Below are 18962 nucleotides of genomic sequence, written 5' to 3' on the forward strand. Positions count from 1 at the left end.
CATATCATGGTTGTACAATACAACTCCTGGGTCATGGTGCAAATGCATGCATGGTGTGATGGATGCTGAAGTAGAAACTCTGCCTTCTTATTTGATGTTATCTGACCTCTCCATTGGCCAAGTGAGAGCAACAATAGGCTTTGGGGACATCTTGCATTCCAGGAACAGTTGTCTTCTGCTCAAGAAAGGGAGAAGAGAAATCCATCTTGGAAGCAAATGAGGCAGAAGCAGCAGAAGTATCAGAATTATTATTTTTCTAGCTGAAGATTATAATTAACTTATTACTGTTGCTAATAAGCTGGATTCCAATATAACATGCACCATAAGTTAGCGCTACGGGCATTAATTCAGAACTCACTGTCAAGCTAGGCATATCTACAGTACATAGGTTTATTAAGTATACGCCGACGAAATTTTCTCATGCTATCTCTAGACAAGGCTCTTCATCTTACGCTTCAGCCACATGGTCCTAATATCTACACTCAGCGAAAGGAAAATCTCCCTGTTGCTTGGATCCAAGAAGACGTCTGGTGCCAGCGACTTCTCAATTGGCGAGAGATCTGACATGGCATTCATCACCTCGATACACTGTGGGATGCTGAACCTGTCCACATGGCTCTCCGGCTTCTTGTTGTCTCTGTGGAACTTGGGGTCAGCATGCCCTTCCATAGCATCAGAGGTTCCATCCTCGCTGGGCCTCCTTGAAAAGCGCCATTGTTCTCCCCGAGCTTCCTCACCGGGCCTCCTGGAGAGCTGCCATGACGATGGCTCAGGCCGCACTTGAGTCAGTGGTTTCGGGTATAGGTGCCCATTCATAGTCTGGACCTCAACGCCAACTAGAGTGTCCTGGTGGAAAGAAGACTCTCTGGATACTGGAGATGGAGGGATAGGTGACAATGCACGATTCATGTAATAATCATCTTCATCATCACTTGAGTCGTCAACTTCTGTCCCATTTCTTTCATTCAGTGTAGGTGCAGCAAGACCACTTTTACCATCCAAAATAACTCCAACTGCAGAATATGAAGAAGAAAACAATATTTAGTTCCAGGTACAGGTGGAAATTCAAACATCAAATCATATCAGCTTATCCCATTAGGAACCAATAGCAAGCAAGCCATCATTGAAAACATTATCCAACATATTGTTCTTCGTTAAAATGAAAACTATTACAACATAATATATCAGATTAGCTTCAAGATATTCGAAAGTAATATGCAAAATAAAACAAGCTATTCCGTAGGCCCAAAAAATAGCATATCAGATCATTCTCTAGTGTACCCTCCTCATATAATGGGTTACTTTTATAGACTACATTTGCACTATTACTTAATTACCACTGTTATTTCAGAGACTCTAGTTCTACATTACCATGGCGCTCCGGCAAGTCCTGGCAAGCCCAGGGCGCTTGGGTGCCTAGTCAACTAGGCTCTCACCAAGATAAGAGTTAGACGATGTAAATAAAAATGATAAATAGTACCTCATATGATAAAGAATTAAATAAGCATACCTCGTCCAACAAGAAATTAGGAGAAGCAAACATAACAGCATTCCAAATAAGACCAAATCCTCCACTCTCTAGATAACAACAACGGTGCACTTCTAGTCATATATTATCTCAACTTGTGACGCAATGTTACCATATACCAACACTTCTGCTCTTTGTGATATGCCAGTCCGCCATATATTAACAATTCTAGTCTTCTACACAGTGTCACAACACTTGACAGTTGTCACCTAGCATTAGCTAGAACCATAGGGCGAGCCATCTATTAACACCCAGCAATTAGCACTTAGCACCGAAGCAAAGAGGCAGAGCACAGCAGCACCCGAAGCAGTGGTGGACCCAGGGCATTCGAATTTTGGAGGTAATAGAAATGGCTCAATAAAAATAGATAATTGTTCATAATTTCAAAAATTGTAGTACAATACGAATTGCTACAGGCAGTGTCTCAAATAATAATTCGAAAGATACAAAATAGGAAGAGTACAATCTAACTTTGTGGTTTTTCATGCCTTAGGACAAAGATACCAAACTATTGTCTTTAATTTACATGAAAAAATCTCGCTCAATAACAAATCATTGGTATTCCTCCCACAAACTATTTAGTATTTACTACCCATAATTCACAAAAAAGCTATTAGTTCACCTATCACACAAACATCTTGCAATTAGCATAACAGAAACAAGATTTTTTTTACTGTCTTTTTTTCACAATCCTAAATCACACAAACAGACAATTAGGGAAAGGGATTTGGCAATTAGCATTTTAGGTGCCCTGCTGCTCAGGCTCACTGTCACGGTGCCCATGGCCCCATCCGGGCAACTCTCGCTCCCCACTCCCCAGACACAGGCGGTAGGCTGGCACCGCCGGCACGTGGCTGCTCCCCCTCCGCGGCAGCATGCAGCCTCCGTAGGGCTTGGGGCTCAAGGAATCAAACTCGGTCTGGAGTCCGGCGGAACCACAGAAGTCACACCGTCACAACCTCACAGGGCATAGGGGGAGGTTGGACATGAATGGGCCACGAGATAAGGCCTGCTATGTTGTTGATGGCATGGAGGACACACTAAAGGGCTGCTTTAAGCGCTGTGGCTTGGAACGAGGCTAAATTTGGCCTAGTGTGCAAGTATACTGGTATACATGTATACTATACCTATTAATATTGGAATTTTTGCCAAAAATTTTGGGCGTTAAACTGAATGCCCATGAATCAAGTGAGGTCCGCCCCTGCCCCGAAGCACCTACTGACTTGCAGAAGGAGAGGGGCAGGCATTCATCAGAGGACACGGGTGATGGCTAGGCAACAGCGCAATCAGTCCAAAGAGGGGCAGGCCAGGCCATGGCAGAATTGGGCAAGAGAGAAGCGAATGATGGTGAACTCAAGCTGGAGAAGGGTTTGCAATCATGGAATAGGGCTGGCGAGAGGCATGAAATGACAGGCAGCGACATCTAGTAAACATGGTGCACACCTCTCTCACAATCGGTTCCCAGATCTAAGCGACTCCGGCTTCACACCTAGGCTTTGACTAGATGACACCGTGATAACATAGCTCTAGTTGTTCAAAAATTCCCTGTACAAGTAATCACAACATCGGTGGTGGGTAACTGGGTGTGAATGCAATTTATAATGCCTCCATTGGCCAATGCTTGCCACTATTGACCGCTATTCATTTCCAGACCCCTAGCAACCTCTTTGCCACCCCATTTTTTGTGCTTGTCATATTATTAGAGGGCTTTTTTGTTCAATTTGATCCAAACAATGGCAACCTTGACTTGCATGCTTTGGGAAAAAGCGACAAGCATGTGCAAATAGATGGGAGTTGCAAAGCCATACCTAGGGCTGGTTCAGCCAAGTCCTTCCATGGCAATAAGTTAAATGTGTTAGTTTTCATTCAAGTGCGGACTGTGGACGTCTTTAGTTTCTTTTTAAAGAAAGTGATGTTGGTCTATTCGTTCAGGCAAGAACGTGAAGATTGTGTAACTCTAACTTAGTATTTTCTACCCAAAATATTTAGATCACATGTGGACATATTTTTTGACAAACCATTACTGAAAGAAGCAAAGGCAAAAAACTAACCTACAGTTCGGTAGGCCTGATCCCTTCAACATATTAGGTGTTGATGTGTTATTCCATCTATTCTTTCTAAAATAACCTTGTGATTCTAGTCAAACTTCCTAAATTTGACCATCAATATGTTAGAACTATCAAAATCATCATTAAAACTATATCGCTAAATTAATTAGTATAGTACTTTCATAAGTATCATAAATAGCATATGTTAATATGAAGTTGTAAAAGATGCATCTCAAATGCTATGGAATGTCAAATGTCTACCATTTGTTTTTTTTTTAAGAAAGAATAAATGGAGTTAATTTCATTTTTAGGCATGAGAACCAAAAATGAACAGGTGGTTTATTTCTTACGGCAAAAAAATGGAGACTGTGAGAAGCCTGACTTGCAATTTTTTCTTCTTTCCAAAAAACTAAGTAATTTCTCAATACCATACATAATTGTGCAAAACTGCCATACAACTATACTTCTAAAGAAACATTTCAACGAACTACACAAAAAAAACTTCCAGAAAACCACAACGCTGTCAAGTGAATAGGTTTTGACAGCATGGGCCCACCTGCTAGAAACCAAAGCCACACAGAAAGTGGAATTGTTAAGTACACATGGAGTGAGGACAGTGAGTGAAGCCTTATCAAACTGCTTGTGTGCCATAAGTATACTTCCAGCAAGGCCACATCGGACATGGACCAGGCACATCTGACATGGACCAAAACAACACACCAGATGATAGGTGTGAGCTTGCTTGGTGCCATCAAGATCCTTCCAAACAAGCCCACAATGGGAGGACACTAAACAACTTCATCAAGATCTTTCCCAACAAGGCCACATTGGGCATGGACAAAAACAACTCGCTTGATGATGGGTCATGAGGCAACCGAGTGTGCCTTGTGCCTCTTGCAGGTAGGCCCATAATGTAAGAATTTGCCTAAACATGGTGCGGTTCTCTCCAATGTTTACCAAAGTTTGTGTGGTTCCTCAAAAGGTTTTTTTAAGAGTGTGATTCAGCTATAACTTTACACTAAAATGTAGTTTCAAGAAATTTACTCAAACAAATCTATTTCATGCAAAGTACATTTATAAGAAGTGTGGAATGACACGGAAGGTTACACGGGCCAAGCCTCTCCGCTATAGTAGATATAGATGTGAAAAGGCAAGTAGTCAGATAGTTCATTTGTAGAAGTGAAGACCTAGAGATTGTGAGTTTGAAGCTTCACTTCATCACTTGCATGCTTTCTTAAATTTTCTTTTTATGATTTTAATTTAGACCTCTAGTTTTGACACTTGCACACTAGGTTATTTACATACAAGGGGTGTTGGTACACAAGTTCTATAATGTATATTGTAATTTTGGGGGCAATTGACTGATTGCTCTTTCAAACAATACACTCCATGTTCTACCATGATGACGAGACTAGTTCGCCCTTCAAAGAGATATAGGCAACAACGAGATGAGATCAAAAAAACTCTTTATTCTTTTTTGTGAATTCCTTGATCCTCTTTGTTCTATAATTGCATTGGGATGCAATCCTCTTTGTAATACCAACTCCTAACATAGGTGGAAAAGGAAACTTTCATACTTCTCCCTCCTAATTAACTCTATTATGTGGTTGTCGCCTCTTGTATGCCTTTTTAATGGCCCTTAGTGGACTTGAACCACAACTTCCCTCCACTCGTCACAAAACAGCTCATCCTCAAGCTACAGGACGATGAGCATAGAGGACAGCTAAACTCACCTTTGGTAAACAGAGCTAACAAAAGTCATAAGAGAATCAAACAATAGGGATGATAGTGAGTTATTCGTACACTCACCATCTTCATCATCACCTTTCATGATTTCGAGAAAAAAATAAGTTGCGATACTTACGACCATGGCAGAGGCACTCATCACGATTGAAGCAGAGGTGGACAACTATCTCCGACTCAAGAATGTGAAATGTTTACGGAGAGAGGAGCTAGTTGCTCCAACAGATGGAGGTGCATAAGATGGTGCCTTGGTGCTGGTCAATAGCGCTCGGCCATACATAAGGGTGGTGGCCTAAATACTATTGTCGGTTGGTTCGCTTGGGAATGAATAGAGCAACTCGTATCTTTTTCGTACGCCCTAATCAAGCTCATCATCATCTCCAAGCTTGCCAAATCTGGCAATTCAACATCAACACGAAGAGGTTTTTCACCTCAGTGTTAACGAGTTCACATAGAGGGCACCAAATTGCTCTCAGCAATCCATTATGTTGGCTAGGTGAGCAAAGTCACGAGATCTTCAAATAGCTTGTTCTAGTTAGCGACAAGAGCAAAAATCCTCATAAGGATGCCCTAGTCATGTCTCAACTAGGGATAACCAGTGTTACCTAGACACTCGTATCCAATATTTTTTGCCGAATCGGACACCCCGAATCCGAGTCGGATTCTGACATCAGTGTCGGATTCCGAGTTATATTTCGTGTGTTCAAATTTTCTTTGCCAAATCGGACACACAAATCCAAGTAGGATTCAAACACCCGTGTCTGTGTCCAAGTAACACTAGGGATAACCATTGTGGCCGACCTCCGTCAAGTGGTACAACTAGCTAGATACTTTCTTCCTCCTACCAGGTGCATGATTCAATCACCGCAAGAGAGTCATCTTAATCGTACGTAGGAAACTCCTTTTTTTTTTGTAGCAAGACACACCCGCATGTTCCATCTGATGCGAGTGCAAGGCAAGCCTTGGATTGATGATAAAGGAAATCTTCATGGTGGTCGTGCCTTGCATTTAGGCCATGGCTACACCTAACGCAACCATTGCGCATTCTCAATCAACTCAATGAGGCATGCGGTCACCTTCATAAGAATGGCTTCGAGGTCAAGGTAAAGCCATGTTGCCTGGAGGATGAAGGTATGGTGGCTGCCTCAATGGCTCTTATAACAAGCTGTTGTGATTGTTCTAGGATATGGATTTCAATTGTAGGGGATAACTAGATGATTGTTCTACACGTTCCAATGTAACGCTCCTTGTCCATATAGAGCGTGCATGAGTAGTCTTGGGGGTTCAAAAGAATCTTTCTTCTCCAGCTGTCCTAAAGGATCCTTCGATATAGTCTAGTATGTAAAACTACTAAAAAGGGGGGGGGGGGACTATAACTTGGCGAGCAACAAAAGGAAATTTTGATCATATTTATCCTGAAGTAACCCTAAGATCATACACTTCCTCTTGCCCAACCTCCAATGACCCTATAGGGTTTGGATGATAAAATCAAGCAACCAATTTTATATGTGCATAATTCCCCAAGTACAACAACACCAATAAAAGCTAAAACACTAAAGGGTTATGGCATTCAATCTCACATTGCCAAAAAAAAGAGAAAAACAATGCTTCTGAGAATGCTAGAGCAAGCAAATGGTTGACAGGTCTACTATTTGAAAGATAGTCAAGCAATGAAAACCCCAACAGCTACTGCAAATAACTTATTCAGTTGACAGTTAATGAAGATACTTGCGCAATATTGAGGTACCAAACAATTGAGTTAATCCATACATCTGATACAAAGTAACTCTACATTAAAGTCAAGCGATTTACTAAATTGGTCAGCTCCTTAACTGCATTACCTTTTCTCCCATACGGGTTTCTACAATCATCGCATTTACAGTTGATGGAACATCCTGCCCCTCCCTTCAAATAAAAAAAAATTGATATCCATAGTCACAAGCTGACACAAGATGCAAATCAAAATCAACAGGATAAGAGTTGAATATGGAACCTGGTAGCAATCACAGTATTTCTTAAGGCAGCCTGACTTCTTGCAAGTGCATTTTCTTCTAAAAAGATCCATAGGGGATCTTATAAGATGTTCCTGAAAACAATAAAATAGCTGGATCAGCGAAAAAGAAAAAAAGAGTGCATAAATAGACACAAATAAGGTCATGAAAGAAGATATTTATACCGCTGAATCTTGACCGGCCTCTGATGTTTGGACAAGTTTCAGAGGCAAAACTGGTGCACTCCGTGGAGCACCTTGAACAGACTTGTTGAGACAAGGTTCACATCCACATGATTCAGTACAATGTGATCCAGAAGCAAAACACACGCAGTAGCTGTTGCAACGTAATGCAAATGATGATTATAAACAAAAGAAACTTGCATTCAGCAGGAGGGAAAAAAAAGACACAAAGCAAGGTGTGTGTGTGCACGTGCACTTGGGAGGGTAGGTTGTGTGTTTGTGTGCATGGGATGGGATGGGGTATGCTCCCAGAGGTGTGTTCATAAACCAGCCTAGTATGTTAAGCGTTCAGCCTTATTAACATTCATGTAAATCCTTCATTACATGGCACATTTTGGCAGGTCATGTTCAGCTAAACGCCAAAACCAGAAATCACAAAAGCATGAGTAAATTCTAAATTAACAAGGGGACCAGTTTCTTTGTTGTTCTTCAAATGTGCAACCTCGCGGTAAGATAGACAGAGAAGCATGAGTAAATTCTAAATTAACAAGGGGACCAGTTTCCTCTTGCAAAACCTTATACGAAGAACTCAACATTTTCAGTAAAGCTGCAGCTTTTTGATAATCAGGTAATGTGAAATTGACAGAAAAAATGGTTTTTTGCCATCATACATTTGAAACATGCCACCATCAAATCTAAAGCTACCTAAAACAACACCACATTGGTTAGGGACAGGAAGCTAGATCAGCGTGGAATCAAAATGGTAAACACATCCTAGGCACGGCACGAATGGCAAGAAGTTGGACTGGAAAAACGCCCACATGTCTCTCTCGTTTTACTTCTACCCCATCCCATTCCATGGTGAAACATACACTACTGTAAGGAAACAATGGAGAAAACAGCAAGCCCGGAGGAATGAGAAAATTTACAGCTTGAGGCACTTGGACTTCTTGCAGCTGCACGTCTTGCACCCTTCCCCTTCCTCCGCCTTCCTCCTGATCCACCACGCAAAAAAAAAAACAGAGGAAAAAGGGTAAGCAGGAGCCAATCGCACGCAACGAACCGAAAGAGGAAATCGGAGGGAAGCCGAAACTTTGCAGAAAAGGGAAAGGGTAGGGGCGCGGACTTCCTCTTCCTGTCGGAGTTGCCGTTCGCCTCCGCCGGCGGCGGAGACACAGCGGCGGCGATCGCGGAGGTAGGGGGCGCGGCAGCTTCGGTGGCGGCGGGCGGGGCGGGGGAGGGGGCGGGAGGAGGAGGGATGCGGTGGGCGTCGTCAGGCTCCGATCCGGCGGGCTCAAACGGTGGGGCCTTCGGGGCCTCCTCCATGTCCATCGGATCGGACGCTGGCGGCGCCCCGATGGGCGGCGGGGGGTTCGCCGTGGCGACGAAGCGAAGGCGAGCGAGAGGGGTGGAATCGGAGGGGAGGGGAGGGCAGGCACGAGGCGAAGTGGGGGCAGAGGGAGGCGAAGGGGTGCATCGGACGGCGCGGGAGGGCTTTACGATTCGTGCTTCGCAGCTGGATGGCTCAGATCGGCGGTTCCCTCATTGTATCCGGTTCGTTGCCGTTTCCGGTCCTAAAAACGCGTTTAGCACTAATAAAAAGTGCTTCCTGTTCCTTGGCAGAGTGTAATTGGTAATAAATTACTACTCCTTTTGGTCATAAATACATATCACTTTAAAAAAAATTAATCAATTTTTAAAATTTTCACTAACAATAATTTTTTAAATATTTAGTTTGAAGACCTTAAAATTATATGTGTAAATTTGTCTTAAAATGTTTTTATAATATCATAGATTTTATAATATATTTTAACAAAAATAGTGGTTAAAATTATACATTAAAGATTACATTCCAAACATCGTGCATTTATGATCAGATAGAGTATGATCCAGCTAGATTTGGTGCTGTATGTATCACAGCATGTCCGAATACGATAGTATCCACGGACCAACGTCACTCAACGATGACGACATGCGCCTTGACGGAAATGTTCACGCACAATCGCCAACTCGGCATGAAGCATGCCCATTTTTTTCCTTTCTACACTTTGTTTGGTTTCACCTACAATAAACAGGATCATCATTTTATATTCAGGGATTAAAATTTTGCTGAATTTTTTTGATGAAATTTGCGAATTTCAGAGGGAACGAAATATTTAATTATAGAATTCTCTTTTACTGACATGTGGGACCTATAGAGCGGAGAACCAAAAATAACTAAAATTTTAACGAATTTTTGCAAATTTTGATCTTTTCACCGGTAGATGAAAAAAATATAAAACGAAATTGAAATCTCTCGTCAGACTGTGAGGGTTCACTACCGTTATCTTCCGAAGAGACGATCTAGAGCAGTGTGATGATCACAGCACAAGCAGTCCCGAGCGACGCATCGATTACATGTTTCCGTTTGGAGGAAATGGCCGATCACGCAATGCAGAGGACATGACGAAATCCCTATGGGTTATGTCGACTAGGCAAATATTTTTGAGGGTGATACTATTCTTGACTACAGATATAAGTTGTTCTAGTATATTTCAACTCTTCTTTGGTTATAACTCAGTCAAAAACTTCTTCGAGACGCATTTTGCTTTCTTTATTTATTCTTGCCAAATAGATGCTACTTGCAGAGCAAAAGTACTCCTAATGCTTCTACATTAGCGACATCTACATGATGTCATGATGAAATGTGATGTGGTAAGAAAGAGATAACGCAGTGCCTAATAAAGAAATTCATAGGAATAACCACACTCTTACATTTATTTGTTAGATTCAGAGTCTCTTATAGACGATATGATTGGAGATATTCTTTGTATACACTAATTTATTGGGCTATCTCATCACTAAAAACCACAACTTAGGATTTGGAATTGGAATTACCCAATTACAATGGCAACGTGTCTATTTCTACCAAAATGGAGAACACCAGGCTCAAACGGTGCTGTGTTATTCTCTGACGTTAGATCTGACAATCTCGATAAATTATACAGAAACAGCACACAGCAGGTGCAAGGTCCAAAACCATCAGGTCAAGTTCACCGATGAAAACGTACAGCAGATTCAAACAGCCAGAATTCTTGTGCAAATCTTAACGGTTTGACCTCAAGTACATCGAACGACATAAGTTCTAACAGTTTGGTCACAAGTACATGCATGTGTCACATTTTTAATCCCAAGTACATATAAGTCTTAATAGTTTGATCTCACGAACATAAAAGGCATGAAATTTTACAGACCGACAACAATAGGCAACCCAACAACAGAGAGTCGAGTCCGGACATAAATACCAGCAGGTCAAATTTCACAGGAGGCTCTGGAGGGGGGATTTCGGACAACATGCGGTGGATTATTAAACAAATCATAATGATCATTAGTCAAAATCTAAACAAAATTGAGCAAACAAAACTCACTTATTTGTTCATAAATAGGTAACATATGATAGAACCAACTCTGATGCAGCTGCCTACAGGATACTGGCGATCGGGGAAACCAACACGAAAACAAGGAAAGAGCCCGTACAGGGAAAGAGATTAATTAGACGAGTGGAGATTTGGAAAGGATTAACATCTCAAGTTCTCAACAAGAAGCAAGGGTTTACCGCAAGTGCCAAATGATGATGAATTCAAGGCGCTGGTGACTTGCTCTTTGGATCCTCACTGTTTATGTCACCACCGAGAGAAGGGAAAGAAGGGATGGACTTGAGAATAAACTTCCTGCCACTCTTACAGATTGGAGACAATCCTGTGCCAATACGTGGGGGGGAGATTCTCTTCTTATTAGGGGACACAACCTTGACAGAAGTTTGAGGAGACGAATTTCCATTCAGGGTTTCTGGTGTGCTATCCCCAAGAAACATCTCTGCGTAGTTTTTGAACGGGGAGAGCAGAATGTCAGATTTCAGAGGAGCTTGAGAGTTGCACAGCCGAGAAGAATGTCCAGTGACTTTTGTCGAAGATCGTGGCTGTGGCTTCTTGGAGCTTGGGGGTGGAAGAGCAACCAAGGGTCTGGGAAGAGAAAAATGCCTTAGAATTCAGTATTTTACATAAGAGGTAAGATTCACAGTAACAGATGTGCATATGTATGATATACCAACCTGCAGTCCACAATCAAAGGTGTTGCCAGTACATTCTCAGCAGGAGCAGGGTCAGTAGCTTGGTAGATAACGAGATATTTGTCATTTTCACATTTTTCTTCTTTCACACAAGCATTCTTTTCTTCTAGTGGCCACTTAGCTTCCTCTATGCTTAACACAGCAACTCCTTGAATGAGAGAGAAAAAAAAAAGACCATTAAAAAATGGTAGCTATTTATTGAAACAAAGCTTGAAATATCAATACAAGAAAGATATGCCATAGTTCATATAATTATTACCTTTGCTTAATGTTTTATGTGCCACTAGTGCACCCTTTTAGAATGATATAGGTAAATGTAAGTTATCTTGCTTCAAACAAATGAACATCATCAGAGTGCAACCTAATCTTTGGATATCTTACTATCTCTTACTAGTGGAGTTTCAGTTCAAAATAATACAGAAGCACACAATTAAACATCATCAAAGCACCGGTATGGGCATTACTTTGCAGTGTAGTGGGGCCACTTCCAGCAGAAACAAATTATATTTTAGAGCAGGTAAAAGCCCCAACTCCAAAGTGAAGCATCGTAACCAGACTACTAATTCAATTTGTCAGTGGATGATTTAGGAGAGTAATAACTTTCATACCTGATATTGTATTACATTTTCAAGAAGAAAGGTCAAACATGACAAACATGAGGTCCTAAACAACTTAGCGAATACAATTTTTTATCTGAACCTATTCTAGTTCTCTTGGTTGAAAGATCTCCTAACTGCTTATTGTAATTTATAGATGGAATAAAACAACATAGAGGCAACTATGATCTTGGAGCATGCAGCTTATGAAGATGAATTTGACTCACCCTCCCTTCTTCCAAAACCATTCTTACAGCCCTCGCATCTGCAACTCATGGAGCATCCCGCACCACCCTTGATGACGAGTAACAATAAGATGAATGCAAAGGAGCTTAAAAAAATAGTACTAAATCAGTGTGGGAGTTGGAACCTGAAAGCATTCACAGTATTTTTTTGTACAAGATGACTTCTTGCAGTTGCAGCCTCTTTTGTGACGAGCTGAAGCAGGAGTTTTGTTGGTGTAGTCCTACAATATGATGATAACTACATTAGCAACAGTGAAGGGAAAAGGAAGTACGATAAGGGTAGTGGCTCTTACCCCTAATTCCTGGTCAGGATCAGATGTGTGAGTTACTTTAGGGGCAAATGCTAATGGATTCCGAGATTCAATCTGCTGTCGAGTAGATAGAACTGTTTCCATATGGCTATGGGTATTCAGACAGCCTTGACATGAACAGGGCTCTGAACAGTATACTCCAGCCGCAAAGCACTCACAATAACTGCAGGAGAGTTAACCAAAAAATTATCATTGTAACAGACAGCAGACAAGTTCTCGCAGTGTGATGACATAATTTGTTAGAAATAGCTTGGAAAGAACATGGGTAACTCGTCAAAATGGTTGTTGCGTTGAACCTAGTCCAGGCCAGGGTAAACATCCGTTAGAGAGGTCAGACACCAACAAAATGGTTGGAGCTTGGAATAATTGGAAACAGCGAAATGCCTTCATCTTTGAGCACAAAGAGCCGAGCTTTACACTTTGGAAGAAGAATTTCAAGGAAGATATCTTGCTTCAAGCTCACAGAATCAAGGACGACATTAGACATGTGATTCTTGATTGGATTTTGTCTTTTCCTTAGAGGATCCTTGCTTGCTTTCCTGTTTTCTTCTTTTTGCCTCTCTGGTTTGGGCATCCTTGCCCTTGTATAGTTTGGTTTCCTCTTCTTTTTCTGTACAGTTGCCTTTATTTTATTATAATATATTTACCACAGTAGGGGCCTCCCCTACTGTTTCCCCGGTCAAAAAAAAAGGTGAAGGAGTGCACCACCTGGGGGTGGGGGTTACATCTAGAACAGCCAACCAAAGAAGAGGAGCATCACAGGGATTTTACTGACTAGGAGACTTTATTATATCGATCTTATGCCTAACAAAGGAAACTAACCATACATGAACAGTACCTGTGCGCATAACAGTCAGTACAAATATCGTATTGGGTGCCAGAGTTACCACATACTCCTCAAAAGGAGCAATAAGAAGGTACCTAATCCTAAAGGAATATATTGGGTTTTATCTTATATTTTGATGCCAATATGCTAAGGTATCACATGTTCGATAACAAAATGAAACTTGCTTATGTTGCACAAACTGGATCATCTCAACAGGATACAGTCTGTAACTAAGTATGCTTTTCCATGACAGGATGGCCCAGATGATCAAGTTTTGCTAGTTAATGGACGGATGTAATCCAAACTATTCAGTTGCCACGTTTGCTCTTAGCACAAACAAAATGCGGATGGCATCAAGCTGTTCCCATTGACAAAACTGCCCAATGCAGTCCATGCAAACTGTTCCCAAATCCAAAAGTTGAAAATTAACCAGTTCATGAATACAGGGATAAACAAGGTGGCTAAGTAGAGAGATGACCCCAAAATGAAACTTGAACTCCAAACAACAACTTGACTTGAATAAGAAATATTTAGAGCAACAATTTTGCCAATTTGTTTTAGCTTTAACATTCTACTCAAAACTCAAAGCACCAAGACTGATTACACCAACATCTTAATCAGGTTAATAACATGACTGTAATAATCCTAACCAGAAGTACTAATAACCAGCAACATTTTGTCATACAATGATACCTCAAAGCAACTAATTGTTCAAACTTCTTTTCACTTTCCATTAATCTTGTTACATGCAGTAGATGGGGGGAATTTGTTAAAAAAAAATAGTGCGAAAGACCTTACAGTTTCAAGCATTTTGACTTCTTACAGCTACAACGCTTGCATGAAGTGTCATCACCATTATCAAACTTGTGCCTGCATAGTAGTATTGCATTTCATGAATTTTCCAATGAAATAATACTGTTGACCTAAAATAATGGGCATAGACAGTACCTTTTCTTCTTGGGACTGCCCTGACTAGGATCTTCAGCACTTGCAACATTGGTTGTTTGAGAAAAATCGTCATTTATAATATTTTGTTCAGATGGTGGTGGAGAAGATCCAGCAGGGCATGGTAAGATGCTGGATTGATTTAGAGTAGATTGGGTGTCTTGAGGGGCTATTTTTCCTTTTGATAATGTGGCAAGGGCATTTAAATGCAAGCCAATACCAGGCAATGCGCATGGAGGGGTTCTCAGAGGCTTTGAGTTGTTGTCGCCAGAAATAATTTTGCATTTGGGGGTAGATGAACTTGCAAAATGATGATCTGAAGCTTTATTTACATTAGTAGCCCCTGCCTTCTCGTTGAAAAGGCTGCGCCTACGCATGCCCCGTAAATGCTGTGACAAGGCCTGCCAGAGCAGAAAACATGTTCTTTTACTACCATAAGAAAAAACAATGACACTTCAGTCAAATTAGCACTGCATAATTAAATAAGGCACCATTATGCAAGATTAGATTCATTGAGAAAAAAACACAGTAGACTAAAGAGAGTTGAATCCTGATGACAAGATTGTTCAAATGTTAATGCAAGATTTTTTTTAAGTGAGAACAATACAACACACGAAAGGAGGACCACTAATCAACATAGGTTTGCTAAATACATTCTGGTACATGCAATTTCCAAGCTCGTTATAACTTATATGTACAAGTATATTGCAACGATCATCAAATTGAATTAGGTCAATAACCATTTAGGTACTACACATTAGTAAAGCAAATATGCGAATATGTCCAAAACTTTTGGTAACAAGAAGCACACATACATTTTGTTCGGTTGGCATGTAATCACTGGGCTGATTGAGCTTGTTACAGATTTGATCATTTGGCATCAACTGACTTTGCAAAGCATCAGGGAGCATTTGGGGAGTATAATCTACTGTCGCCCCATCAACTGCCCCAACCCAGTAAAGATGAGGCTCATGCACAGAATTTTGGATGTAATAACCACTCGACTTGTCATTCAGCAAGGACTTACAAGAGTAGGCATTATCAGTTTTTAGTGTATCATTCAATGACAGTGTTTCTGCCTCAAATGGCACAGCTAATGTCAGCATAACACTTGGTTGGTGCGTAATCATGTAATCCCCATTAAATGCAGTGAGCCCATCCTTATTTTGTTCAGATAGCTGGTTTTCATGCACACCTTTACCAGAATGTGATGGATCCATTTTGTTTGGGCCACTCTGATCAAGGATAATACCTTCTAGGTCTGTACACTCCTGGGATACAGTAAGGTCTGTTTCACCATCAGCACATTGATTCTTGTCACTTTCCACACTGCCAACACCATTCTGTGTATTATCTGAAGAAACATTAGAAGCCTCGTTTAGATGACAAGTGATATTGCAATTCTCTGAAACAATGTTGCTGCATCTGATCAATCTAAAAGTGCTTGAGCTTCCTATCCGAGTTCTAACACTGTTAGGTGAGTTTGATTCTTGGGCAACTTGAACAGAATCATCCCTGGTTAACATGAAAGACATATAGTAAGGTAGTAAGGCAGCAAGATACATTGGTAAAATTAGACACTTGCTAGAAAATAATGTAATTTTACCTGATGAGAAATTTAGGTTCCTTTGCTGGATTGACATGTGGTGAGGCAAAGATTGAAGAAACATGTGCCAAGTCCGATGACTTGAATAGCTGCACATTATGTGCTGAGTCTAAAGGTTTAGGTACTGGTATAGGTGAGAGATTGTTGATGAAATTAAAGACAGGAGAGTCCTGCATGCAGTAAAATCTGATCAGAAAAGTAAGTCGTGCATCTTCATTTCATCACAACTTCGCAAGTACGTAAGGAGCTTAGCTGCCCAAATGTCAATCAAGTGTGGATTGGCCAAATCCAAGCTGTGACTTCTAGTAGCAAATACACACTGTCACAATCATCACTATGAAGAAAATCTGCTAAACACCCACGCAGGAAAAATCTGGTCTACAGATTCAAATCAATGAACGGAGTCGCTTGCATTGAGCAGGAAACAATTTTATCTCTTATGAATTGTGATGGCAAGTAAGTCAGTTAGGTATTCTACTAAGACGCCAACTTGCAAGGAATACCAAGGAAATTTGGAAGGCCTAGATCGAAGAGCTGATCAATCAAAGAGACATAATAGTCGCAGAAGCTAATGAAGCGAGAGATTTGATAAGCAGAGATCCTAATTGGCAAGTAAGTCTCGGCATGACCAAGCGATATGCATATCAAACTTTCCTGTCCAAGCTAAATGCAGGAGTTTCGCAGTCAAGGGTACGAACAACCTCAAAATCCAAAGAACTTACATTTCCCATGGGAAAAAGACCAACAAATGTATCAAAATGACCGGATCAGCGGGCATTGCAACGAGGCACGGATCTAAACACTAGTTTTGCTTGTTAGAACCTCCATTTCTCAACAATGCACGCATCAAAGCTTCTCGCATCATGCGAAAACGAGGTGATGCCCCCCCCCCCCCCCCCCGAAGAACCTACCAAATCAACAAGCAAATTGGTCCATCTAACACAAATGGTTCTATCAAAAGCCCTAGCATCTCAAATCCCCAACGAAGGATGCCGAAAACATATAGGGGATGATGATATTAGAGACGAAATGGAACCCCAACCTCTCCTCTAGAGAAAAACCATTGGACCCGTCAAACCCAACATGGAGAAATCTGCAAAAGGGCGCGTCAAAACCCTAATCGCCCAATCACCCATCCAAAGCACCGTCCCCAAAAACCAATCGCGAAAAAAGTCGAGCAAAAGCGGAGTACCAAATCCGCACCGGCCGCGCCGCAGCCGCCGACCCGACCAATCCACGAACCGCCCCCATCCCAACCCCCCTAAAAACCCCCAAAAATTCCTAAGCCCCCATAAAACCCGAGGAAAATCAGTGGAAATGTCAGCGCGAGCAGCCTGCAGGCGAGACCCCGACCTCGAACCCGGCGGCGTCGCCGGCGCGGGGCCTATCCGGCGTGTCCATCTCGTCCCGCGACCCCGCGGGGGACGTCCAGCATTTGCCGCCCCGCCGCCTCCGCCTGGTCTCCTCGCTACTGACGAGTGACGATGAGCACCACCCTCGCTGGTACTAAAACTTTTACTGGGCCGCCGATGGCTTCGGCTCGTTCTAGTTATACTGCTACTACGACCACCACCACCACCGTTTCCGGCGCTGTGGTCGGGTGCGTTTCAGGGGGGGCGGGAACCCCGTGTTTTCGCCGGTGGGGCAGAGGGCCACTTGTCAGTGGCCGCCGGCCGCAACACGTCTTTTGCAGCTGGGATCGCAACAAAATCAGGCACAGGAGTTCGGCTGGCATTGTAGGACTATTAATTTTGCACGCTTCACAGAGGTTGAGCGCCCGATTTTGCGATGTTCTTCGGGCGATGATGTGAGCACAATAACAACAGTGGGGTTAGGGCTACCAGGTTGGCGGTGGCGGTTTTTCGGTAGAGATTTATCTGTTGCCGAACTTAAAGAGATGTCGGCATGAGGTAGATCATTCTGTTGGAGGAAGCGATCGTGGGGACAAGGCGATAAGGATGTCGTTGATCGTGGGTGGCAAAGGATGGCTGATGGACGATGCAGGCGGTAAGAGAGGCAAGGATGCGACCCGATAAAGCTAGATTAGCGTTGTGGGGGCGGCGGGAGCATCACCGAAGACGGTGGATGCTGGCGGGGTGAGTGAGTCCCGCACTCTATCGTGTGAAAGATGAAGCACAGTGTATCCAGTCCAGAGGAAGAAGAATGGAGATGGACCATACGATGGAAATCGAACAAACTATATTTGTCGATTGAGATTTGATCCATTTTCAGACGTCTAAAGTATATCATTACTCTTAATTTTGATAGGCGATTGCAAAATTCCAAAAAAACATAGGATATAGAAAAATATTGGATCTTCATAAAAAATATGCTTTGACGCTTCATAAGAAAGATACGGGAAACTTATATAATACAAACATCATAACCTTTTTTTGCCTGGAAGTCCAACCTTCAGCCCTTTTCTCACATTTCCTCTCTTTTATCTTTTTTTAAACAAACCTCTCATACCGCCTGTTATATTAAATAGAAGAAGAAAAATCCTAAAATGAGACAATACAAAAAATAAAGAAACGGTAGCTGATCGGAAGGCTCTACCCTAGAAAGGAAAAGGAGCATATCCTAGCTAGATAAGGCGCCCAACCGTCGTACCTCCGTGATTACAAGAAAGAAAATCTTTTATATGATAAGCTATATAAATTTTACTTTCTTCATGAAGGATCCAAAGGTTAGCTTACTCTTACTCCTTACTCCTTCGGGCAACTACAAGTGTGAGGAGTTTCCTTCTTTTTCTCACGTTCCAGAGCAAATGATAGTGCCCACCTCAGCAGCTCCCTTCCTTGCACCTAATCTTTCCTTCTCTCATGCCACGCCA

General features: G+C 41.9%; 2 protein-coding genes across 3 annotated transcripts; both read right to left on the bottom strand.

Annotated features, from left to right (window-relative positions):
* Window positions 1-245: 245 nt before the first annotated feature.
* Window positions 246-8922, bottom strand: LOC133904888 (CRC domain-containing protein TSO1-like). The gene is made up of 6 exons (XM_062346526.1): window positions 8619-8922; window positions 8422-8487; window positions 7496-7646; window positions 7313-7405; window positions 7161-7224; window positions 246-1013 (listed from the first exon to the last, which is right to left on the bottom strand). Exons 1-6 carry the CDS (start codon window positions 8822-8824, stop codon window positions 430-432), a joined length of 1164 nt encoding a protein of 387 aa, XP_062202510.1. The 5' UTR covers window positions 8825-8922; the 3' UTR covers window positions 246-429.
* Window positions 8923-10652: 1730 nt separating this feature from the next.
* On the bottom strand, window positions 10653-17828 carry LOC133904689 (protein tesmin/TSO1-like CXC 2). 2 transcript variants are annotated; one of them, XM_062346173.1, is made up of 11 exons: window positions 17483-17828; window positions 16130-16299; window positions 15339-16038; window positions 14527-14924; window positions 14377-14448; window positions 12735-12915; window positions 12567-12662; window positions 12424-12490; window positions 11583-11748; window positions 11088-11493; window positions 10653-10962 (listed from the first exon to the last, which is right to left on the bottom strand). In XM_062346173.1, exons 1-10 carry the CDS (start codon window positions 17528-17530, stop codon window positions 11112-11114), a joined length of 2280 nt encoding a protein of 759 aa, XP_062202157.1. In that variant the 5' UTR covers window positions 17531-17828; the 3' UTR covers window positions 10653-10962; window positions 11088-11111. The 2 variants fall into 2 exon arrangements, with proteins under 2 accessions (XP_062202157.1, XP_062202156.1); XM_062346172.1 differs by having other exon boundaries at window positions 10653-11493; window positions 17483-17827.
* Window positions 17829-18962: the final 1134 nt, after the last annotated feature.

This window comes from Phragmites australis, chromosome 22 (assembly GCF_958298935.1).
Source record: "Phragmites australis chromosome 22, lpPhrAust1.1, whole genome shotgun sequence".
NCBI classification, from domain to species: domain Eukaryota; kingdom Viridiplantae; phylum Streptophyta; class Magnoliopsida; order Poales; family Poaceae; genus Phragmites; species Phragmites australis.

Excerpts from the sequence above, each read along its gene's own strand:
- LOC133904888 (XM_062346526.1), bottom strand. The coding sequence starts at position 8,824 with ATGGACATGGAGGAGGCCCCGAAGGCCCCACCGTTTGAGCCCGCCGGA. Across the intron at positions 7,225-7,312 it reads AATACTGTGATTGCTACCAG|GGAGGGGCAGGATGTTCCAT; the intron begins GTTCCATATTCA and ends TTTTATTTGAAG. Across the intron at positions 1,014-7,160 it reads AAACCCGTATGGGAGAAAAG|TTGGAGTTATTTTGGATGGT; the intron begins GTAATGCAGTTA and ends CATATTCTGCAG.
- LOC133904689 (XM_062346173.1), bottom strand. The coding sequence starts at position 17,530 with ATGGACACGCCGGATAGGCCCCGCGCCGGCGACGCCGCCGGGTTCGAG. Across the intron at positions 16,300-17,482 it reads GCGACGCCGCCGGGTTCGAG|GACTCTCCTGTCTTTAATTT; the intron begins GTCGGGGTCTCG and ends TACTGCATGCAG. Across the intron at positions 11,494-11,582 it reads CCTTTGATTGTGGACTGCAG|ACCCTTGGTTGCTCTTCCAC; the intron begins GTTGGTATATCA and ends TTCTCTTCCCAG.